Genomic DNA, 25,707 nt, shown 5'->3' with positions numbered 1-25,707 from the left:
TCCTGCCCGTTTACCTCATGCAACATAAAAAAAGTAGATTATCAAAGGTTAAAAAATAGACCATTTAAAAAAAAATCTTGCAATTTTAACAAAACAACTTATTTTAATTCTTAAATAAGTTAAAAGCATTATAACTGGCAAATGTTTGGTTCAATTCAATCGGCTATACTCGGTTAGTCACCAAAATGATAAGATTAAACTTGTATATCACGAGCTAATCTCAGGAGATGACAACGTATGATGTATTGCAGATTAAAGTTTAAAATAACATATAGAGAAAAACGCAAGTTAGTTCTATCTCAGCCTGGTTTTGGGTTTATTCAGTTACGTAACGAACCTGCGCAACGCAATTTAATTAAGTAAGGCTGACTTTTTTATTTTAGTTTATAAAATATTGTGTTCCGCCTTAGTAATGGCTTATGAGGACCTTAACTTGGTCGCTCCAGTAGGGGATCGGCCTCGGGGTCTTCCACTCTACCGGTCATCATCAGCTTCTCAAAGTTATCGGTTCAAACGCACATGTTAAATGACGTTATTACGTTTTGACGTCAGTAAGGTTTATCGAATTTCCTTAATTTCTGAGAAATCTGTTTGTCCTGAATTCGTTACATTTGAGTGACTTCGATTCGGAAATAGATTGAACAAAGAAATATTTTTTTTTGTTGCAGTGATCAAACAAAATGCATATTGAAGTACAAGTAGCATTAAACTTCGTGATATCATACCTCTACAACAAACTGCCGAGGCGGCGGGTGAACATTTTCGGAGAGGAGCTGGAGAAGGCGTTAAAAGACAAGTTTAGGGGTCACTGGTACCCTGACAGACCGTGCAGAGGCTCAGCATTTAGGTGCTTGAAGACAGGGGGTCCTTTAGACCCTGTGTTGGAGAGGGCGGCAAGAGAATCGGGCGTTCCAGTCCGTGATGTGCTGGAACACCTTCCGAGAGACCTGGCTGTTTGGGTCGACCCAGGTAATTTCAATTGTTAATCTTTTGTGAAAGTATCGTTATTTGAACTATAAAATGAGCAACATGACTGATTTTTTGCTTAACTGCGAAACTACTTACGATAATCCAATACTTTTTATTTTAAAAGCTGTTATTGTGTTAACATTTAATTGTTACACTAAATTCTGCTTAAAATATCTGACGCAGTCTAATTTCATGGTCATTGTTATTGTGTAATTAAGTTCCTCCTATAATAAAACACATTTATAACCCGTGTTCATAAATTAAAACTTTGAAATTGCGCATCTATAAATATCATAACTTTGCTAGAAGAGAAGAATTATAACAAAAATTTTTTATTGTAAAATTTTTAATTTTTGTATTTTCAGGAGAAGTGTCCTACCGAATCGGAGAAAAAGGTGCGGTGAAGGTTCTCTTCAGCAGCGATGAAAGAGCAGCAGAGGAGCGAACTGACAGAGAGGTATTTTTTATTTTTCTATCTTATTTAGAAAGCCCCAAGACTTTTTATATCTGAATTCTGAATCCTTTTGAAGCACAGATGGAAACTATAAAAATGAACACTAACAATTTGTTTCGCAAAGCTAATACGTTAAAATTTTTGGACGCTATTGCCAATTCCTTATATTGATGTTAACGCTCCATCAGACGTAAACAAAAACAGGGTAATGGAATAGAGATATCATAAATCAATGTTTACCAGTTACGTAAAAATTGGCACAGCTTCAAGTAGGGCAATAAAGCAAACAATATCGCAGAAACAGATCAAACGCAATGGCTTATAGGTCAACCTAGACTTTCTCCATTAGCCTAAAAGGCCCCAGGAAAGCAATGCCGGTAACAAAAGATTTTTGTTTCAGGTGACTCGCGCCTTCAACCCCGAAGCGCAATGCTTCAGGCCCGTGGAGCCGGTGGCGGCGCCTTCGCCCCCCGCGCCCGCCGCCTTCTCTCCGGCGCCGCCGTTCCGCGCGCAACCGCTGACCTTCACGACGGCTACCTTCGCGCAGACCAAGTTCGGTAGCACCAAGCTGAAGACGAGCAGCAAGCGCGCCAACCGCATGTCGCCCACGGAGTTCAGCAACTACATCAAGCAGCGCGCCGTGCAGCAACAGCTGGCGGCGCGGGCGCTGTCCCCGGCCGACCCGGCGGCCTACTTCGTGTCGCGGCGCGAGGCGGCCCCGCATCTGCTGCTCGCCAACTGAGGCTCTCGCCGCTCATAGATTCTTTACTTTTGTACGAGAGACGCGCGCCGCGATTTATTTTTTTATTTTCCGCGGGGGCGTCCCGCGCCGCCCGCCGCTTGTGATATCCGTACGATTTTTCATAACTTTTTGTATTCTCGTTCGTTACGTCGATGTGTAAATTTATAGGAGCGATGATCTGCCGCGCGACTCGCCGGCGATTTATTTTCTTACTGTTTAAAGTCGGGTAGAAGTCTTCGGTCGATGCGACTTTCGTGAAGCGAGACGAGAGTGCGCTCACGACGTACCTTCACGAGCGAGCCTGTATTCATTCGTCCTCCGATCTAAGAGAATACTGATAATATTTAAATATGTATACTTTATATTCGTAGTACGCGAAACGTCTAATTTTTCACGTCGAAAGGCCAATAGAGAAATGACATATTTTTAATATTTAAAACTAAATTCATACTTTCTAAGATATAGCGTACTGTAACTGTTGTGTATTCGAATTTTGTATGTAATGACGTTTGCATATCCGTTCGGACGCGGTCGGACGGCGCGGCGGGCCGCCCGAAGGCGTCGGAGATCTCACCTAGAGTAGTACACCTCGTACGATTGTACCCTTGTAATGATTATATTAAACGTAAATATATTATAGGATTAGCTACGTTTCAATCTAACAGTATTTTTTTAAGAAGATATTAGTCCTCGTGTACATCGCCGGCCGACCGCGTCGAGGCGGCCGGCCTTAGTCTGTATGGTATACTTATATAATGTTATAAAGACGTGAATGTGAATAAAAAGTATTTCTCAATTCATAAAGTAACTGGTGCATGCGAATTCATAAAGTAAAAACTATGTGTTATTTATCTTTTTTATATTTCACTTGGCACGTTCGGTGTTTCAATCGAGGCTCATAGTTGTAGGAGGCTGTGCTTAGGTACGCTGTAGTCAGCTTGTCGTTGCTCGGGACTGTGCTCGCTCGCCGTCCCTCACCACCACCCCACCACCCCACCACCCCACTACCACACGTCACTCGAGAGAGGTTCCTCCACATGACCGGCGTCCCTTTCATTTTTTATATCGAATGACCCTTATTTTCTATTAGTCTAATAAAAGTTACGCAAATTAATTTAAATAAAAGCTTTAATAGTTAAAATAACGCGGATATTATTGTAATATGAACTGTTTAACAGATTTTTACAACTGTAAAGTATAAACAATAATTCCATGTGTCGCAAATGCAAGGTCATGTCGAAAAACCAAAATTATTGATAGCACAACAATGACAAGTTGTATACGGAAATGTGCACTATTTTTTTACGATTTTTATATTTTCATTTAGATTAAGTGTAGTAGTATAATTTAATCATTAAAGCAATTTATTAATACCCTATTATTACGTAAACGCGGGCTCGATTGAAAAACTGAGCAAAACGCTACAGTATTTTTTGTAGATAAAATCTTATAACGTAAGTTTAATAATACAACTTAGTATAATGAGATTTTTTATTACTAAAAGATACTTTTTATTTTTCTTTCTTTTGTAAGATATATTCGATGAGGTGTTAAATATAGAATAATATTTGCATAATATAGATAGCGGATCTCCATAACCGCAAATATAATTAGTCAATAATAATTTTTCATATTGTTGTACGACTTTTTAAGTTTATATTAAAATGTTTTGTGCAATCTATGATGTGTTTCATTTAATTAAAAATAACCTGTAGCCTAGAAGGCTACCCTTGAAATAGCGAAATTTGAATTATCAAATAGCGGCAATTTAGAATATAATACCTACATACGTCAATCGCCCAAGATTTAATACTGTTTAGATAATATGTACGATAAAATTTAACCCAGATCCGATAATAAACATAGATTTTCTTTTTGGAGCTCTTCCGTTCTACGCCCTTGATTCGTGAACTGGCAGTAAATGTAAAATTACAAGCATTTAATGTATATTTCTTTGGTCGGTCATAAGTGTATTTAGTATTTACATTGTTACCTTTTTTTTTTTTAATAAAGACAATTCACACCAATTGACCTAGTCCCATGCTAAGCTGTCGAAGCTTGTGTTATGGGTACTAGGCAACGGATATACATACATATTATAGATAGATAGACATATAAATACATATTTAAACACCCAAGACCTAAGCACAACACCAAATGCTCATCACATCGATGTTCGTTTCAGCCGGGGATCGAACCCGGGACCCATGGATTCGCAGTCAGGGGTACTAACCACTAGGCCAATGTGTCGTCAAAATATATGAATAAATTATTTTTGACTTTAGGCCTATCGTCAATTTTGTGGGGACACGTCATGTAAATAAAACAATATATTATTTAAGTCGCTTTATTCATGAAACCACAAAGATGACAAAGTAAACCTCATCTATGGACAAAGCGTCATAAAGACAGAAATTATCTGATTCTCTTCAAATAGTTTTAATACGTATACCGTAAATCCAATAACAAAGTTTCGTCGAATGAACGAAAACTATCGCCAATATCGAAAACCTTTAATATCGTAAATTTCCTCTTAACAATTGACTGATATAATAAACCGTATCTAAAGGATAGATTTGTATTCTCATTGTTTAAAAAATCTTTCACCGTTAGAATGCTTATCCCCGAGTAGGTAATATTTATTTTTAAAATATTAAATATATCGTTTCAGCCGTTACGATAGTCTCACTACAGCCACAATAGTTTTCGATCTTTGCTACGTATCAAAAAGGCACTATTACAATATTTTACTTAAGTAAACCACATAATTTGGATGTAAATTTTTCATATCATACAACATGATTCAATACAAGCGTCATTATAACGATTAACCGTAATTAAATATTTTGATCGATTGCATCGCCATAGATGAGACGATGCAAATTTGTGGTTGACTTACGAGTAGAAAATATACAAAGTAACCTTTATAAAATAATCAGTACATTTTAATGGAAAGTTAAAATAGTTCAAATCAACTCAATAAATTCCTAATTTGTAGTCAAACGTATTTACATAATCTAAATAAAATATTAATTAAAAACCCTAAGGTTTCGGCCCACCTTCGAGAGAAGGTCCGAAACGATTTTTGTCGCTGTCAGAATCATAATCATTCTTCTCGGAGATGGCGCCGCTGCATTAAAACTAAAAAGCTCTATTTTCGAAATTCAAAGATAAAACAATTTTTATAGTGACTAAAAGCAAATTTTGGCCCATTATTTCAGTATTTTGAATACGGAAATGTATTGACTTAATTAAAATTACAAAATAACAATATATCTAGCCTAAACCTAACGTAAAAGACCCAACTTAGAATACGCCTACCATTAAAACAACTTAACTGTATTACGAATTGAATAATTGTAATTAAAAATAAATAACACAAAATGAGCAGATTGATAAAGATCGACCGCAACGGAGACGAGAACGGAAGAGGAATGCCAATAAAGGAAAGTCTACCCTCGAGTTAATACAAAACGTATTTACAGATCGGGACCACTCACGCCCCATTCGTCCGTCGGCAGTTCGGTGCCCCAAATGTACAAGTCGAACTGACCCCGAACCAGTTCTCATCATCAGTGAGCCATCTCGATGTGCCGCTGCAGGCTCTTCTTGTTCATGTAGAACCGGTCGCACATGGCGCACGGAAAGAACACCTTCTCGTTGTCCGAGTGCCTCGCCCGCGTGTGCGAAGACAGATCGATGGCCCTCGCGAAGTACACCTTGCAGATGTTGCAGAAGAACTTGGTGGGCGTGGCGTGCATGGTGCGGTGGGCGATGAGGTCGCGGGGCGTGGCCACCCCGTCCCCGCACTGGGCGCACGTGAACTCGCCGGGCTGCGCCGGAGGAGCGGAGCCGTCGTCCTCCGAGTCTCCGGCCGACTCCTCGTCGCCGTGCTGCGTGTCGCGGTGCGCGTTCAGGGCGTCGAGGTCGTCGAAGCGCTCCCCGCAGACCTCGCAGGCCGAGCCCTCCTCGTCCTGCAGGTTGGCCGAGCCGCCCTCCCCGGCGTCGTAGTGCTTCTTCATGTGCACTATGAGAGTGCTCTTGCGCGTGAAGCTCTTGTCGCAGACGGGGCAGAACACCGAGTTCGGTTGGTGCACCTCGTCCATGTGGCGCTGGTAGGCCGCCCGCTTCGTGAACTCTCGGTCGCATATCCTACAGTATCTGTCGTCCGAAGGCCCGGACGCGTTCGTCGACTGGTCCATCTCTCCGGAGTCGTCGGATCGCAACTTCTTATTCGGGTTGACGACCGTCACCTCGACCTCCGGAGGCAGCCTGCGCTTGGTCAGGGGGGAGGGGGCCGACGTCGTGGTGTGGGAGACGCGGGCCAGCTGAGAGGCGTCGACCACTTCGTATTTGCTGACCTTGCTGGTCACTTTGTTCTGGGGCATCCAAAGGCCCGAGTTGTTCGCGGCCGCCTTTCCGTCCGGGGAGCGCAGATGCCACCCGCGGTGGCTCTTCAGCGCGGCGATCGAGACGTAGCTCTTGTGGCATATTTCACAGTCAAAAGTTTGCGGCTGCTGGGGCAGCTGATTGATGCACTGGTGGTTCTGCAGCGCCAGCAACCCCACGAATTGCTTCCCGCAGGTGTCGCACGGATAGCGGGCTTGGTACTCGGCGTTGGGGTCGGGGCGCTCGGTCTCTCGCTCCTCGAACTCCACTTCCACCTCCTGAGTCATCTCCTGAGACTTTCCGGGGCCTTGAGAGGAGTTGTAGCCTAACAGTTCTCGCGCGTGATCGGATTTCAAGTGTTCGTACAACTCCAGCGTCGAGTTCAACGGCTTTCCGCATATCTTACACATTTGAACCGTCGACTTGTGGACGTTCTTCCTGTGTCGGTAATAGGATTTCTTGTCGGCGAAAGATATTTTGCAAATGGTACAACTGGAGCGACTGTTGTTGACCTCGACCGAAGTGTCGGTGGCCGAAGGGTTGATGATGCCGTGCTTGGCGCGTTTGTGCTTCCACAGGCTGGCCTTGAGCGGAAAGCGTTTGTAACATAATTCGCACGAGAACTGCATGGGTTCTTGGGGCGTCGATTGCATGGAGTTGGTCATGTTGGCGAAGTTGAAACTGTTAAACTGAGGTGTCGACAGAATGGCCCCGTTCTCGTCGGGGTTGTACTCGTCCTCCTCCGTGGAGGCGTGCATGGTGTTCTCCTCGCTGTCGTTGTGTCTGTCGTTCAAAAGGTCCGCGTGCAACACCTTCTTATGCTTCCAAATATTTTTCTTATGCATAAACCCTTTTCCGCATATATCACAAGAATAGGGAGCGTTGGGCACGTTACAGTTCGGTTTGAACGGACTGAATCCCGGTTGGATCATCGAAAAGTGTATCGGTTTTCCGATAATCTGCGGAGCGAAACTCCTCGAATCGCCCGGCCTTTTCTTGTTGGACGGTACTTTGGCGTGAATACGCATATGGTTCGAGAAAGCCTGGCGGCTTTTGAATGTTCTGACACAAATATCGCAGAAGAAATCTGTGTCTCCCGCGCCTACGGTGCTCGATCCGGGATGAGTCTGTTGGACGTGTTGAGACAGCTTCTGAGGACTACTGTAAGAGTTTCCGCACAAACTGCACGGATAGAATTTGACTCGCAAGTGGCTGTTTTTGTGCTCGGCCAGTTCGGAGGGCCGCAAGAATTTCTTCTCACATTGGTCGCAGTGATGCGCGACTTGGTTGTGTTCGGCGACCTGGTGGTCGGTCCACGCGTCGACCGTCTCGAATATGGCGTTACATTCGGTGCACGAGTAATGGTACTCCTCGGCTTCTTCTTTCACCAGCGACATGTCCGGCTCGGAGGCATGAGTTCCCAGCATCTTGAGAGAGTGTTCCGTGTAGGTGTGCTTGTCGAGATCGGCGGCGTGTTCGAACTTCGCCTCGCAGTGTTGGCAGTAGTGGGGGGTCTCTTCGTTGTGAATAGCTTTCAAATGTTTCACGAGGGCCTGATAAGAGCAGCATTTCTTATCACATATCGGGCAATCCGTCGGTCGCCCGTCGATGCACTTGCTCTGACTGTCGGGATCGAAATTGCCGGCGTGGACGGCCACGGCGTGCTCGTTAAAGTCCTGCACGTTGCCAAACTTCTCGGTGCACAGATCGCACGCGATGTACACGGTGCACTCGCCGTTGCGGATGTGTTTCTTCCAAATAGATTTATCTTTGAATCGTGCGCCGCAATGTACGCACGCGAGAACGACGTGCGATTGGCCATCCTCGTGCACGTCGAGCACGTGCTTCATTATCAATTGTTTCAATTGGAACTTAGCGGGACACAGCTTGCAGGCGTAAGACCTCGCGTTGAGAATGTCTTTGTATTGCACTTTAACCTTTGGCTCGTCGTCGATCACTTGATCGTCGGTGACGCCGCCTTCCTTGTAGATGATTTTCCACAAATCGGTGCACGAGTTCGACCGCATGTGGCTCAGCAGAGCGCCGATATGAGAAAATGTAACGACGCAATTGTAGCACGTGTGCTTGGGGACTTTGTGCCCGTTTTTTTGCAGATGCTGGATGACCGCTTTTCTTCGGGGATGTTCTCTATCGCAGCAGAGACACCTCTGGGTATTGATTTGTTCGATTATGTCCCGATACTTGAGAATGAATTCTCTTTGCGTCTTAGTTACGTATTGTTTGTCCGGATCCAGCTCTTTGGCCTCTTCTTCTCCATCTCCACCGTCGTCCGCGGCGTAATCTTCCAATTCCTCTTCTTCGTTTTCAATAGCTTCGCTGTTGTACGAATTTTGCATATCCTCGTTTATTTCCACGACAGGGGCTATCGGAGGGTCACCGTCTTGGTCGTATTCGTAATTTTCTTGACTGTCATCGACGTCTTTGTCCGTTTCTTCGGGTTCTTTTGCATCTTCTTCGCCATCCTCGTGAGGGTCTTCAGATACTTTCTCCCGACTTTCATCTATACCTTCATTTTCTTTTCCTAAATCGTTCTGTTGTTCGTCTCCAGCGTTTTCTTCCTCGTCTTCCGCTTCGTTCTCGGGCCTAACTTCAGATTCTTCCTCATTATCGGGTTGACGCGCGATTTCAATTTCATTTTCTGAATCCATATCGACCGTGTCGTAATTCTGGTTATGATTTTGGACGTCGTCATCTTTATCGCCGTCGTTTTGGTGGATGAAGCCATCGGGCTCGGACAAGATAGTTTCGACTTGGAATGAGGCAATCTCCGGTTCGGATATCAAGGTTTCGGGGCTTTCGGGCCCCGAGTTAATAATTTCTGGCTCCGACACCAGAACTTCCGGTTTGGTCGTGAGTAGCGTTTTCAATATTTGCGGTTCCTTCTTTTTAATTTGTAAATCTTTAAGCGCCTTGATACGCAAGGGATAAGGCAAATTGTTCTGCGAAGGCTTGAGGCTTCTGATGGGAATCGGTTTCGGTGGAATTATTTTCTTAGGCATAAGTTTGATAGATTGTTGTAGTTGGGGCAGCTGGAGTTGCATCTTATGGCTGATGGGATTCGGCATCAACCGTGCTTTAGGGTTAAACGGGTTGGGTCGCAATTTAGGTTGCATCCGGTTGTGTGATTTTTTAGGCGTTATTTTGTTTGTATATCTATCGAAGCTGTGAGCTGTCAGTTCGTGTCGCCTGGCATTGTGAGAATATCTATAAGAGCGGCCGCACACGAGACAGTCTTTAGACGCCAGTTGTTGTATTCCTTGACGCGAGTGTAAGGTCTCGCCCGAAGGACGCATCACGGTGATGGACACTTCGGGTACATTAGGGGCGTTGAAGGCCTGATCCTCGTTCATCTCCTCGTCTTCCATTTCCATTTCCTCTTCATCTTTATCGCTTTCGACACCCTGAAATCAAATAACTTTGTTTTAAACAAATGAATGTAAATATTGTGAAGCAAACAAAAATATTATACTAATACAGTCTCAATTAATGACTTGCTATATTGAGTAAAAGCAGAAAATGTGGCCCGAAGCTCCTAAGATAGGTGGATCAAATCCAAACAAGGGAGATAACTTTTTGTGTTTCATTCACGTCACCACATTTTATGTCCTGCCTTGCGATTCTGTAACTCACTTTTCGAACTCACACAGCGGTTTTCGCATCGGCGGTCGCGCTCAAATCAGTCGTGAAGCAGTCATTTTATGATTTGGGATTCTGATAAACAATAAACTACAAGCTCCCTCCTTATCAGAATGTATTCGAAAAGTGAGTTACAGAATCGCATGGCTGTTCCCAAAAAAACATGGTAATTTTTTTCTTTTGTATTAAGTAAAACATGTTCTTGAAATGCCCAAAAACTTGCTTAAAACATTGTTATAAGTTTTGTCGTTGACGATAAAGTACATAATGTGGAATAATTTCAATATGGACAATCTGGTTTAAACAAAATTTAACCGAAGTAAAATGTTATAATTAAGAAAAGTAATTTTAATCTGTTTCTGGTTCGAATCCAATTCATAATTCCTATGAAGACTTAAAAAACTAGACAACTTTTTCCTAGAATGTCACAACTCGTAGAATGTTACACTTCCATATTAGTTCCATTAAATAAAAAAAATAAAACAAAACCTTAAATTTATACCAAACATCACATACAAATATTAGGGGCACAAAAAGTAATGGTTTATTCTTAAAAACTAAACATTGGTTATGGACTTGTCATTATTTAATGAGGTAGTTGGTTGACGGAATGTTAGTTTTGTTTTACTCCTAAGCACATTATTTGGTATTGGCCAACCGAGCCCAAGACTGAAAATAAAGAACAGAATTTACAGAATAGTAAAACAGAAATGATTGAATGTGATATAAAATGAGACTGAATATTCTGATTAATTACGTAACACCCTCTATTTAATCAGAATGAGCCCACCCTTAGAAAACTTAACATTTCCACTAAATAAACCAAAATTTTCTCCACATTTAATATAATTAAGATGAAGGTATCATTTTGATAGAACTTTGCCTATGAATTATGCAATGACTTCCACAGAGATTACTACTCACACTATTCTCATTGGGAAAATTTATAGCTTGGGGTAAATATTTGTACTACATAAACCTATTATGTGAAAATCACTTAAGCAGGGCAAAGAGTGCATACGCAAACTGTATGTTCTTTGCAAATAGATATGCCACATTTAAAGCAGGCCTGTGTGGTCCGTCTGTCCCTCTTTGAGGTCTGGATACAAATTCTACATCTCCTCCTATTATTATACGACACTCTATTTTCAACAGGGTTCAACCTCGGTCTCTTCAGAGCGAGCGACTCGCTCGAGTCGTGGCCTACGTCTACAGTTTCCAGGAGACTCGAGGCCAATTTTCGAATAAATAAACGACGGTTCAAGACATTTCTATTGTTGCTGACACTCCACAACACTTGAGCGTTCAACGATGCAATATTCAAGAGCATGAAAAACAAGGACAAAGTCCAATCATTGGTGTTCTGCATAGTTGTGTAATAATGCATCAGGACATCGACCACTTCCACCGTCGACTTGTATTTTTTATATTCCGACACAGACGAATGAGCCGTGTGTGATCGTCTATAGTGACTCGGTTCGTTACTCAATATGTTGCCAATCTTGGAATTTGCACTTACAAAGGACGACAGAACCGTGCCGCTATCGAAGAAACCATTGAGGAACGGTTTGCTTTTTCTATCCGAAGAAAGGAAGATGGGTGGAATGTTTTCATCGTTTGGATTCAGGGCGGCAATGCTAAATAAGCTGTATTCTTTCCTAAGAGTATCGATTAAATTAACAGATGTGAACCAACTGTCCATTATGATGACGCGTCCGCTACCCGCTAAGTGCTGCACCAATTTAAAGACAATGTCTTCACTCCCGAAATAACTGTCTGTGATGACATCTAAATTGCTGATGTAGAAATTTTTTGGGTCTACAACGAGTACAACTTTCATGCCCTCTTTCATTTTCTTGTTTTTTATACTATATCTGAAAGGACAAGGGCCCCGAACCGGCAACAGCGTCTCGTCTATGACTGCAATATTACCAATCTCCATGGATGTGCGACAATTCATAGCAAATATTTCAAATACTTTTCTTATGCGCTTCATTAAGTCCAATTGCATCATTCCAGAGTCATCTTCTGTATCAAAACGGATGTTTTCAAGTAGAACTTTAAAGCGCTGATAATTCATAGCTCTCTGGATGCATATCGGTCCAAAGTCATTGTCCCAGAGGTCACTGCATTTTTCATGAGTCGGTCTCATAATGCCTTGGTAATAGAGAATACCAATAAAAGTTTTGATTTCTTTCATAGTGGTCGGATGATTGTTGGTCTTGGATATATTTTCATTGGTAGATGTGGCAATTAGTTCCAGCAAATCATCACTGATGAGCATCTGCCACGCATCTCTCGGTCTAGGATAGCATTTGACACCATTTGTATGTATGTTTCGTTTTCGCAATTGTGATACTTCTTTTACTTTTGCTATATTTGCTAAAGATAACTTTGGCAATTTTGATAGAACAATTTTGTTCTTACAAATGTATCCAGTTTTGGAATCTCTGCATGCAGCGGGAACTTCAACCTTAAATTCTGTTTCAACGTCAGAGTCGTGATCTGATATATGAGAAAATTCACATTCCTCAGTGGACTGGAGAGAATCGATAACTTCATCGTCCCTTATAATATCCAGTATAGCATGAACTCGTTGCCAGTCCATTCGAGGATCTATATTTTTCTGTGAATAAAATAATTCAGTTGAACTATTCTCTATTTTTTCTTATTTTCTAATAAAACACAAAAGCATAAAAAGTGGAGGTGGCACGTGAAAAGGTGAAAGGAAAATAAGTAATAAATATAGTTATTTACCTTATCACTTCTCGGAGTGAGTCCCAAAGACGCCAATATTGGTGGGCCTTCAGGTTGGATCTTGCTTGAGGATGCAGCTGTCTGAAAAAATTTACATCTTATTTAAAAAAAACCATTTTGGCTTATTAAAATAAATTAAAAAGGATTTGTTATAAAATTTCACCATAAATGTTTCAAGTATTGGATGACCTTGACATGAATAAGTCCTATACTTCAACACCTAACAGGATAAATAACTACACTTATATGAATTTTCATAATAGACATTTAATTAATTTAAAAAATATTCTAACTTACTTCATCATCAGGATATGATCCGTTAATAACCACTCCATCATCATAACCCCCATCAGATAATCCCTCATTTGGTTCAGTTTTAATATGAATCTGAAAAACCATGTTTCATAATGTAAACAAACAAAGCAACTGGAAAAATCAGTTTAGTACTAAAATTTAAACAGAAAATAACCTCACCTCTTCTAGATGGCTGCTCTCTTTATTAATCAGAGATTGTAGTTTGTTTTGTGTCCTTTCACAAACTGACTTGAATGTGTGCCAGTTATTGACATTATCCAAGCACTTTCTGCAGACATTAGTTGGCAATTCGTCATTTTCGTTTATCTGAAAAAATAATGATACGTGTTACGAGTTTCAATGGCACAAAGATACGCGCACTCCATCAGTGTATGACGAGCGAAACCGCGACTCACACAATATAGATATGGCGCGAGGAGAAACCGACAAACTTAGTAAGTAGGCGTAGGTATAACTCGAACGACGGGCGGCGACGAGCGCCTGCTCTTCGACCGAATAACTACATGCGAGACGGCGTCCAGCGAGCCCCACAAGGGTTGCCGCTCAATAGTCTCACACACACATCTATACCTAGCACACTGACGCCGAGAGCGACGCTCCTCAGGCGAGAGACGAGCTGCACGAACCTGCTCTAGATAAATCAATACGCTCGCTTCCAACGCCATGCGGACCCCTCCCGTCCAGGCCCCCGGGAATAATGCCAAACCCGACCCTCATCAGGCGTTGCACACCTCGTCGGCTCCACGAAATACGTTGCAACGCGGTCACGATTCGAACGATGGCCGTGGGGCATTACAAAATGGTGGACGATCTTACGACATCTCCATCTAGACATACTGCCTGTCATTAAATCGAACAGAGGCGGATGACGAGTTCTCGTTATTACAGAGGGTCTACTTTCACTTAAAACTCCATTCTATTACTTATTATAAGGTTTTCTTACCTGAACGGACACGCAATCATTAATTTTCACAGCAAGGACGAGAGGTTCCGAGTCATCCGAACTGGTGGTAGGAAATATCGGCAGTAATTCACCTCGAGATGACAAGCACAGTCTACAAACACGATCATAATTAACACTCATTGTAAATAAACACAATTTTTCACGATTTACACCTTTCACAATATTTAAAATAAAGACGCCATGTCACCACGAGCACTTCAACACAAAGCACTGCATATCGCTCTTGCTTGAGCACGACAGCGGCTGATGATGAGCATGAGAAGTCGATGTTCGGTCGCTATGGCAGGGTCGACTCGCCGACCACCTGTCGTTCTGCGCATGTGCGTGTACTAAGTTGACAATGCTGACAACATGACGGAAAAAAGGGATACATAGCAGGGATTGCAAACCTTAAAGCAGTACAATCTTTTAATATCAATATGCTCGTAAGTATGAATTTTACTATCGGCAAATGTTAGCTGATTTATCTTATACTAACAAATCATATTTAAGTCAAAATAATAAAAACATGTTTCATAAAAAGTAAAATTTTATCTAATTGCATTTTAATGTAAACGTATGTTCATTCATGATTAAAAGTTAATATTTTTATTTTGTTTGTAAATCATTTAAATTACATATTCTTTTCGTATAGTATACCCAAAAGAAATATTCGAATTATCAAAATTGTTTGCTAACTCTGCTTCTATGTTTGCTTCGCAGTGCTGACAACCTATCAATAGTGGCGCCAGATTTAAATTTTCTTGATGTTGACAGCTGCCAAATAACGCGCGAAATTTAAATGTTCCGTTTTGTTTAAATAGTTTACGTTCAAAGTTTTCTTTAATGTATATCATACAAAGTTTTTTAGACGTAAAATTGTTAATTTGGCATGCAAACACTAAAAGATTTAAAGATTAGATTATTGCTATAACCTTACTTTCTCTCTATTACGAGAATTGAATTACTATTAACTTACTTATAATTGTACAAAATGAAACAAAATATGACAAATGCTTATTTATTTCAATATTTTGCGTAAGCAACACGCATTTAATGCCACAACATTGAAGATATAACATTAATTTAGAGCGATACTTCCTATAATTATTATTAATTAGGTTACAATGTATGATAATCTTAAGTACATAGGTTTCATAATAATATTATTGCAATTATAGATATCATTTAACAATTGTTTTTAATTGTTAAAGTTTATATATTGTGTGAATATGATGTTTAAATGTAAATTTGTAAATACATACATTTCTATATTTTTTATTACTCTTTTATCAAAAAAACGATAAAGCTTTTACTTAATATAAATAGGAAATTTGTATAATTTCAAGTGTAGGTAAATGTGTAGCGCTTTTTTTAAAGATTCATACATATAAATTATTGATTTTTTTTTTCAAATAATATAATAGCTTCTCATATAGTTTTCTTTAATTTAATATTAGTTTAAAGGTAGATTACAGTAAGCTAGCTTAACATTATAATATGATATGAATTTATAAAACAATTTTTTTTTTTTTTATTTACTCTTTATATTGTTCCAATAATTTAGGGTATTGATACATTTTTATAAAGCTCAGCAACATTAACAACGATAATAGTGACCATAAAGCTTCCTTAAAAAGTTTCTTGCCCATAAAATATTAATTTTTAAAAGGAATATGTACCTAGGTAGGTAAAATGCATTAAGCTTTTGTGCAAAGGACAGTAAACTGAAAAAAATAGATACTTAGAATTCTCACTACTTGACAGGCCATATATAATTTGATTAAGTAAAATTAACAGATATGAAATATAAACCGGTCTGACTGTACAATGTTTTATATAAATGCATATTTTGTGCAATCATTTTATTTATTATACAACAATTTACAAAATACGACCTTGGTCCTGGATCATTTTTAAACGCGTTTAAATTTTCAAATTTGGCGCTTAAGAGCACGGCGGGCAGCCAGAGCGTTGTTCTTGCGAGGGCTGCGCGCGCACGGCCAGACGCGCCGGGTCAGCGGGATCCGCTTTCACGACCAAAGCGCGTGCAACATGAGCGAACGCCGCTTCTACATTCAACCCGGTTTTTGCCGATGTCTCCATAAACGAGACTTGATATTCTCGCGCCAAACGCTGTCCCTCCTCCCGCCTCACCGCCCGCTCGAGGCCGCTGTCCGACTTGTTTCCTGGAAGAACGGTCTATTATCTATGGTATTTAAGGTAATATTTTTGCTAATTTTAAAACCACGTGCATTAGCTATTATAATACGTATTACTTGTATGTACTAAGATGATTGTATGTATTAAGATGGTTAATAAATTTTAAAAATAAATAGTAATCTACGTAAACTAGAGATTTTTAAAGTATAAGCCGATGTATTATTAATAGTAATATAAAATAAGTTGATTACTTAACACAAACAATATTTATAAAGCCTATTACAAAATATTACGTGGCCTAACAAAAGTGTTTTACAACTGGATTAATTCTACCGTAGGTATAGAAAGTAGGTCTTTACCAAGAAGCATTATGACGACATCGTCTTGCGCGTACTCTCTTATCTCGCCGAGCCACGCGCGAATGTTGTCAAAACTGGTTTTATTTGTCACATCGTAGAGCAGAAGAAGGGCTGATAAACATAATCATTCCATAAAACATCTTACGATATAAATTCAATACATTATTTTCTTACGAGCTTAACAGTAGTTGTGGTAGGCGAAATAAATATTTCTTTTTTCCTTGTCGACCGTTAGTTTTATATAAATATGTATATGAATAATCATTTAGCCTTTTTAAACGACTCCTCAACATAATGAACATATGAAATATTTAGTCCTAATGTAGTCAGCCAGTTAGTAAGGTTTTAAAAACGTTTACCAAAACTACAATGCGCAGAGGTGATGAGAACTTGGAGAAACAGATCATGGTTGGTAACACAGAAGGCACAATATCACATAGCCGTTCACCAACCAGATGGATCGATCAAGTGGAAGACTGATCATCCTCAAAACTATACACTGTTATAAGAGGCACTCGACAGAAACCGGTGGAAACAGATTGTCCGCTCCAGATATTTCCAGACTCAGACCACGACGCTCAGATACGAGCTACCGACTGAAGAGAGAGATCATTTCTTAGTCAATTTTATTAGGAAAGCTAAAACGACTCACACTAGGCATACCCACCCACTCTTCCGTGCTTATATACGTGGAACAATACATAACATTTATTAACTGTATAAAACAATTAGGTAATTATATATAAACAAACTATGTACATGTATCCCGTAACGTCTAAGTAGATATAATTATCCATTAATGAATACCTTAGACTCATGTGTAATTGACTATGAGTGTCTAAATTAATTATTTGTTTAAGTAATAGATGGCGTTAGGCGTGTGTTAAAACGCGATGGCGTAACAACGTCTTGGTATTATATAGGATTTAAGGTTTATTTAATATAATGAAGTTTTAGAAGTTTCTATAGTATAAATCAAGTGTCCCTCTCTTTAAGTAATAAATAAAAAGTGAAATTGTGTTGTGTGTGTCATTCCGTGATAGGAATTTGTTCATGGTGCCGAAACCCGGGATGGACTTTGGACTCGTGAGTTAATGCAAAAGACTTAGAATATTTATTCATTAGTGACAACTGGACTTGTAAAATTTTATAGTAATTAGTATGGACTTAGAATAATTTCAACCAATCTTGGACTTAGAATAATTTCAACAAATCTTGAACTAATTAAAAAAAAAAAAGTGTTGTAAATTAAAATAATTAAAACATTAGTGATTTGAAATAATAGACTTTACGTAATTTTAAATTGAAATAATGGCTTTTAACATAATAAAAAATCAAGAGGATTTACATTCAAGGCTACAAAAGGCGCATTCAAATTATAAGAAAAGTCCAAGAGTGAGAATAACAAAAGCATATGTCCAAACACGTATAAATACTTTAGATGGGTTACTGAAGGAATTTATGGATAATCATAAGCAGTTGATACAAATAGTTGTTCCAGAACAAATAAAGTCGTTTCCGTATTTTGAAGAAGACATTTGTGATTCGTTTCAAGAAATATATACTGAATATATGACAGATTTAAAAGAAAAGTTAGAACAGTTTGAGAGTTCAACATGTAGGGAAAATCAAGCAAAGGCTCATTCTGTAGATGTTATAAAATTACCACGGATACAACTACCCTCATTTTCTGGAAAATATAGTGAATGGCAGACATTTTATGATTTGTTCTGTTCTGTTATTCATAATAATGAAAAGTTATCGCCTGCGCAGAAATTGCATTATTTAAAAAGTAGTATAGTAGGAGAACCCTTAAACTTAATAGGAAATTATTCGACCACAGATCTCAACTATGAAGAAGCGTGGAATCAATTAGTAAAAAGATATAACAACAAAAGATATAATAGTAATGCAATCCTAAAGACTTTATTTTCACAGAAAACAATAAGTGAATCATCATCAGCAATTAAACAATTATTAGATACAACAACTTCTTGTTTAAAGGCTTTGGATAATATGGGCATATCTACGGCTTCTTGGGATTCTATTGTAATTTATTTGACAGTCTCGAAAATAGACTTAGAAACACATAAACAGTGGGAAAATCACATAAATAATTTGTCAGATGATTTGCCAACATGGTCGCAATTTGTTGAGTTTCTTGAGGGAAGATTTAGGAGTCTAGAGATGGTTGAGACTGGAAAACAATTACCTAAACCTAGTTTTCAAGTGAAAAAACATGTTCCTAAAACGTTTCACGCGGCAGTTCAAGAGAATATTAAAAAAACGGAATTTAGTTGTCCTTTATGCGGAGAAAATCATTATATTAATTTATGTAAGCAATTTAGACTTCGTACTGTTCAACAAAGAAGAGATTTTGCTCTGTCGAAAGGACTTTGTTACAATTGCTTACAAACGACTCACGTAGTAAATAAATGTCGACAATCGACATGTTGTAAGAAATGTGGCAGAAGACATAATACTTTGCTGCATATTGAGAGGGAAGGAAGTGACACACACATTAATAATGTATTGGAGGAAGTTCAAAACGGAGAAGAGAATCCGGTGCCAAGTACATCGATTGTAGCAAATTTTGCAAAACATCAAGGGCACAATCGACCAGTGCTTCTGGCAACAGCTGTCGTCAAGGCGCAGTCCAGGAGTGGAAATAGAAGTATATTGCGGGTGTTGTTAGATCAAGGCTCGCAAGCTTCGTTTATCACAGAAGCGGCTGCTCAATTATTAAATTTAAAAAAAATATCTGTTAATAATAATGTTTCAGGTCTGGGAGATGGTCAAATGCATGTAAAATATTTAGTTATATTGTATTTAGAATCTCGCCATAATCCAGAATGTTTAATTCGAGTTAATGCTTACGTGTTACGGTCACTCACTGATATGCTGCCTTGTGACAGAATTGATTTACCTGATTGGAAGGAACTTTCTACGTTAGAATTAGCTGATCCAGGTTATACTGTACCAGGTAAAATAGATTTATTGGTAGGAGCTGAGGTATACTCAGATATATTGTTAGATGGCCTAATAAAACAACCCAAAGGAAAACTTATCGCACAAAATACGGCCTTTGGTTGGGTTTTATCGGGAAAAATGTCTGATACTTATTCCACAGCTAACATTACGAGTTTACATTTGCAAGTCAAACAGGAAGATGGTTATCTAAAACGTTTTTGGGAGATAGAGGCTGAACCTGATAGGATTCAGAAGAGACTTTCTGTGGAAGAGCAAATGTGTGAAAACCTTTATGAGGCTACGACTACTAGAAATGAGAATGGAAGGTTCATTGCTACATTACCATTTAAAAATAAGGATCCAGAATGTCAGTATGGACAATCTATGGATATTGCAATGAAAAGATTGGTGTCGTTAGAAAGAAGATTATCTAATAATTTTTGGTTACGTGAAGAGTATACAAAAGTGATTGAAGAATATTTGACACTTGGCTACATGTCTCGAGTTGCAGAAGATGATGTGGATAACAGTACTGCAGTGTATCTTCCTCACCATGCAGTGGTGAGAGATGATAAGGAAACCACTAAAGTGCGAGGGGTTTTCAGTGCATCTAGTAAGGGTATGTATGATGTTTCGCTAAATGACGATCTTATGGTTGGACCGAAAATCCAGCAAGATTTAAGACATATTTTAATGAGGTGGCGAACTCATCGAATTAGTATTGCTGCTGATTTAGTTAAGGTGTATAGACAAGTATTAATTAATTCTGCCCAAACTAATTTTCAGCGGATTTTATGGAGGCCACATCCAGACATGCCTGTGGAACATTATAAGTTACTTACGCTAACTTTTGGAACAGCTTGTGCTCCGTACCTAGCTGTTAAGTCTTTACAACGATTGGCAGATGAAGAGAAGAGGAAGTTTCCAGTGGCAGCGTCTATTACAAATACTGATTTTTACGTTGATGATTTGATGTCAGGAACTGAGACTATTGATGAAGCTAAAGAAGTATACGGTGAAATTAATGCTTTAATGACATCTGGTGGCTTTCAATTATTGCAAAAATGGACAAGCAATAGTAAGGAGGTGAGAGTTCCCAGATGGTTAGGTTACACGCGCAGAAGTCGAGTTGAATTATATGCATTTTCAGATGCATCTTGTTCAGTTTACTCAGCCGCAATATACATTCGTGTAATCAGTTCAGATGATAAAATAGAAGTTCGATTAGTATCCGCGAAAACAAAGGTAGCTCCAATTGAGAAGAAAGTTTCTATTCCTCGACTAGAACTATGCGGTGCTGTACTAGCATCAAAATTAATTAACGAAATATCTCAAATTATAAAAATACCTAAAGATGATCTGTATGGATGGACGGATTCAACAATAGTTTTGGCGTGGCTTAAAGGTGGACCAAATAAATGGATAACTTTCGTTAGTAATCGTGTCTCAGAAATACTTTCTATTATGGAATACTCTCAGTGGGGTCATGTTTCATCTGAAGCAAACCCAGCTGATTGCGCGTCAAGAGGTCTGAGTCCGCTTGAGTTACTGTCTCACACTCTATGGTGGGAAGGTCCACAATGGTTAAGAAACACGAATATTCAAATTGAAGATTTAGAAATTGGTGATACAAATGAAGAAGAAAAAATAGTTTCAATGAATATCATAGAAAGGAATGAAAATTTTGAATGGATTAAATTTTCTAATTTAGTAAAAATGTTGAGAGTAATGTCATATTGTCGAAGATTTGTAATGAGAAAAGAAGATCGAAAAACCTTACCTAAATTTATAACAGTCACAGAAATCAATAAAACCCTAGAAGTTTGCATAAAGCAAGTACAACAATTTGCATTTGGCGAAGAAATAACAGTTATAGCAAATGGAAAAGAAGTACCTAAAAAGAGCGTGTTACGCACTCTTTGTCCCATTTTAGACAATAATGGGATTTTAAGGGTAGGCGGTCGAATAAGCATGGCCAACGAAAGCTATGATGCAAGACATCCCATTATTATACCTGCTAAGTCTCACCTTACTAATTTATTAGTTTCGGATGCACACGAAAAGACATTGCATGGTGGTCCTCAAATCATGCTAAACTTTCTTCGTTCAAAGTATTGGATTGTACGAGTTCGAGATCAGGTCAAGAAGTACTATCGGAAATGTATTACCTGTTTAAGGTATTCTAAAGCAGCGAGAGTACAGCTTATGGGCCAACTTCCTGATGCGCGACTTAAGCCGAGTAAACCATTTTTAGCAACCGGCGTTGATTATGCAGGTCCATATCATATAAAATTTTCTCCAGGACGAGGAGCTAAGACCTACAAGAGTTATATTTGTCTCTTCGTATGTATGGTAACACGAGCTATACATATTGAATTAGTCACCGATTTGACTTCTAAGGCTTTTATTGCAGCTTTTCGAAGATTTATCGCTAGGCGTGGTTATTGTCGAGATCTGTATAGCGACAATGGCACAAATTTTGTTGGTGCCAATAAACAATTGAGAGACATGTTTGATCGGTCTAAATCAAACATACCTGATGAGATTGCAAAATTACTCACATCTGAATTAACAACGTGGCATTTTATTCCACCTCAAGCACCAAATTTTGGAGGCATTTGGGAAGCCGGAGTGCGATCTGTTAAAACACATTTGAACAAGGCAATAGGTGATAATTTAATGACATATGAAGAACTGGTTACTGTTCTATCACAGGTTGAGGCTTGCTTAAATTCAAGACCGATTTCATTGCTTAGTGACGTAGCAGATGACCCTCTCCCATTAACCCCAGGTCATTTTTTGATTGGTGAACCTCTTGTAAATATTGTTGATGACACGTCAGTTATTAATTTTAATGAAAATCCTAAAGAAAGATGGAATGTCATGCAGAAAATTGTTGTAAAATTTTGGAAAAAATGGTCTAAAGAATATTTGTTAACTTTAAGTCAAAGATATAAGTGGAATTCGAAACTTGAAGACCCTTGTATAAATGATATTTGTATTGTTAGGGAAGAAAACTTGCCACCGTGTAAATGGTTATTAGGTAAAATTGTAGAAAAACATACTGGTCCTGATAATATCACTAGAGTGATAACCATAAAATGTAAGAATGGCCTTATAAAGAGACCTTTAAGTAAAATAAGTATACTTCAGAAATAGATTTTAGTTTTTTTTTGTTACATCATGGTGGGCGGCAAGTTTGATTCAATTACGAATGTTATAATAATTCTTTCTTTTCATTGTTGTAGATTTTAGATTTATTATTAACGTATTTACCTAGTATAATATTCGAATTCTTTAACTTGTTTTTTCTTGATGAACTTTATGTTATGTTTAACTGAACATGTTATTTTTTTTTGTTTGTTATGAAAGTAATTCTATCAAAATTTTGTGCAACTCTAATGTTGAAAGGACTCGTCCTTGGTGGGCGGAATGTCTAAATTAATTATTTGTTTAAGTAATAGATGGCGTTAGGCGTGTGTTAAAACGCGATGGCGTAACAACGTCTTGGTATTATATAGGATTTAAGGTTTATTTAATATAATGAAGTTTTAGAAGTTTCTATAGTATAAATCAAGTGTCCCTCTCTTTAAGTAATAAATAAAAAGTGAAATTGTGTTGTGTGTGTCATTCCGTGATAGGTTTTTGTTCAATGAGCGTCTGTATAATTGATGATTCTGTATTCAGAGCCGTTATAATTTCGTCGGGAATTGAATTCCGGGTCTCCGTTTTAAGTAGGTATTACTTCCTACGAACTAATGGACGTTTAGTACGGTGAAAACTACACATTTTAGAACTTCTTTATAATTTATTTTTCGGAATTTGGATTTGCGTTCGCGTGACAATCTAATTATTGAAACTCCTACTCATAAAACTGAGTTAATATTTTTTTTAGATTTCAATTTTTAGTGTATAATTCTAGTGTTACATGGAATTTAAATATACCTGTTAAGTATGTAAGGAACCTATTTTTAGAAGGAGATATACGTGGGCATGCATGGTCGCCCATAGAAATCCTCAAGAGCAATCAATGAGGGTTGTGCATGTGGAATTAAGACTTCCGTTATAAGCCGGCGTGCATTTAATATTTCATTTTCTACAAAAACTAATTCTGTACGCTCCATCAAATTAATTGCTGAACAAAACATAACAGATCCCCAGCCATAAGGAGTGGTTTCTTCGAAACGCTTCCGCGTAGCCTTCCCGTGGTCCAAAGAGATTCTAGCTTCATCAGAAAACAATGCTTTATTCCAATCCTCAAGAGTCCATGAAGCACAATTCCGACCAAACTGAAGGCGAGCAACACGGTGCTTTGATTTACGGTACCGGGCCGGGGGGTAGGTACCACGTAATATTGGCGGCAGAAAAGTCTTCTCCTAACCGTCCACAAGCTAACTCTTACTTCTCTTACTTCATAAAAGCCGTACGATTCCGCAACGCCCTCACAATAAAGTGGTCATCTCTCGGTTCTGTGCATCATTTTCTTCCCGAACCGGGTCTTCTTTTGACCGAACCGGTCTCTTAATAACGTTGGCAGGTCCTCTGGACATTTGAACGACAATTTACCGCCGATACACATAAGTTTGCGAATTAGTTTCTTGAAGTAGGGCTATAATTTTACCGGCCCTTATCGGTCGTATAAGAGGTATTTAATGTAAAAAGAATGATTGAATTATTTGATATGCAGAAAACTTCAAAAAAATTAGTAATCAGTGAATCCTCATGGCTTTATTGCTGACCTTTATGTTTTGGCCGTGTACATCGGTTTTAAAGAATTCATCAAAAATGAAAAAAATATATCCAGAATTTACTTCACGCGTATTAATTTACACGATTATAAGTATAATATAGACAATTAATTTGATTTAATTAACTGACATCGACTTTAGAACGTAAATTTTCTTTAGGTGGTCCGTTTTTAGCAAAAGAGTTTATATTCTCACCTATTCGTAACCACACTCGGTGTTATATTTTATTCCAATTCTATTACTTTCTTGATCATGTTGTTCAATTCTACAATAGTCACAACATACCTAATGTTAAGGCTATCATATTCTTTTTCAATTTCATAGTGATTAGTGATTAGGTACCGTAATAAAACATTTCGATTATTTATCTTTGATCAAAGTATAAATTAAGTTAAGTCGAATGAAATCTACTAATCAGTTATATATCATATATTCACGTTTAAATTTTGAGGATATAAATGTTCTCGGTTTTTAAATTTCTGTCCGTTTCCCTGTGGAACACACTACAAATGTTATCTCAATTGTCACACACTGCTCATAGATGGAGCCACGAGTATCATAATGATCAAATCTTAACTTGATATTTAGTTCTAAATGATGTGTCTTCAAATTATTTTAATTTTATTATGTAGTTTCACAGTAATAACGTTATTACTAACCGTGAGCGTCTCTGTAATAGGCGTGTGTGACGCTACGAAAGCGCTCTTGTCCAGCTGTGTCCCATATCTGAAGCTTCACTTTGATTCCGTCCACAGCAACTACTTTATTCTGCAACAGATGGCGTTAGCTGTACAAAACTTTTATCTAATTCGAATAATTGAATGAATTATAGAAAATAACATTGATTGTGACCATATGTCATTACGTACGTCGTCAAAAATCTATTTGATTAATTAAAAAGAAAGTATGCTACCAACTACCTTTACACAATAATATAATAAAGAATTGGGCTTAATTATTTTAATAATACGCATAATATGTATTAAATATTAATAGCCCCAATTTAATTAATATCTTTGTAAAATGACAACTGTATCTTCGCATAGTTTTATCTACCTGGGCTCTTTGAATGTTTAAAACCGCACATCTTTCCTCTAACCATCACGAAATGGGTGCTATAAATCAACGTTGAAAAAATAAAACAAAAAATGGTCGGTGCAATAAATCACTCAGCCAAAGCCGATTCAATCACAGCTGTCAAGTTGTAGGGGCGGGAACGGAAAAAGCCCGCCAAACTTTAA

General features: G+C 38.5%; 4 protein-coding genes across 8 annotated transcripts in view; 2 read left to right on the top strand and 2 right to left on the bottom strand.

The window, feature by feature from the left end:
• The window catches only part of LOC125053284 (protein Tob1), a 36,353-nt gene extending 32,507 nt beyond the window's left edge, over positions 1-3,846 (top strand). The window contains exons 2-4 of the mRNA XM_047654578.1: positions 669-969; positions 1,335-1,426; positions 1,824-3,846. Of these exons, the coding sequence (XP_047510534.1) occupies positions 681-969; positions 1,335-1,426; positions 1,824-2,165 (723 nt within the window). The 5' untranslated portion in view covers positions 669-680 and the 3' untranslated portion in view covers positions 2,166-3,846. The remainder of the gene's footprint in view (positions 1-668; positions 970-1,334; positions 1,427-1,823) is intronic.
• A 652-nt stretch (positions 3,847-4,498) lies between these two features.
• On the bottom strand, positions 4,499-14,580 carry LOC125053191 (zinc finger protein 850-like). The gene is made up of 5 exons (XM_047654431.1): positions 14,227-14,580; positions 13,443-13,589; positions 13,266-13,355; positions 12,969-13,049; positions 4,499-9,976 (listed from the first exon to the last, which is right to left on the bottom strand). Exons 1-5 carry the CDS (start codon positions 14,365-14,367, stop codon positions 5,738-5,740), a joined length of 4,698 nt encoding a protein of 1,565 aa, XP_047510387.1. The 5' UTR covers positions 14,368-14,580; the 3' UTR covers positions 4,499-5,737.
• A 653-nt stretch (positions 14,581-15,233) lies between these two features.
• The window catches only part of LOC125053193 (ras-related protein Rab-37), a 49,408-nt gene continuing 38,934 nt past the window's right edge, over positions 15,234-25,707 (bottom strand). For all 5 annotated transcript variants that reach the window (XM_047654437.1, XM_047654438.1, XM_047654436.1 and 2 more), the window contains 3 exons: positions 25,126-25,234; positions 16,749-16,859; positions 15,234-16,415 (listed from right to left, as the gene is read on the bottom strand). In XM_047654437.1, the coding sequence (XP_047510393.1) occupies positions 16,174-16,415; positions 16,749-16,859; positions 25,126-25,234 (462 nt within the window). In that variant the 3' untranslated portion in view covers positions 15,234-16,173. The remainder of the gene's footprint in view (positions 16,416-16,748; positions 16,860-25,125; positions 25,235-25,707) is intronic.
• LOC125053192 lies at positions 17,783-21,126 on the top strand. Its single transcript, XM_047654432.1, has 2 exons — positions 17,783-20,337; positions 20,505-21,126. Exons 1-2 carry the CDS (start codon positions 18,060-18,062, stop codon positions 20,549-20,551), a joined length of 2,325 nt encoding a protein of 774 aa, XP_047510388.1. The 5' UTR covers positions 17,783-18,059; the 3' UTR covers positions 20,552-21,126.

This window comes from Pieris napi, chromosome 10 (genome assembly GCF_905475465.1).
Source record: "Pieris napi chromosome 10, ilPieNapi1.2, whole genome shotgun sequence".
NCBI classification, from domain to species: domain Eukaryota; kingdom Metazoa; phylum Arthropoda; class Insecta; order Lepidoptera; family Pieridae; genus Pieris; species Pieris napi.
Note: the sequence above shows the minus strand (reverse complement) of the source record. Positions and strands in the feature narration are given on the sequence as shown.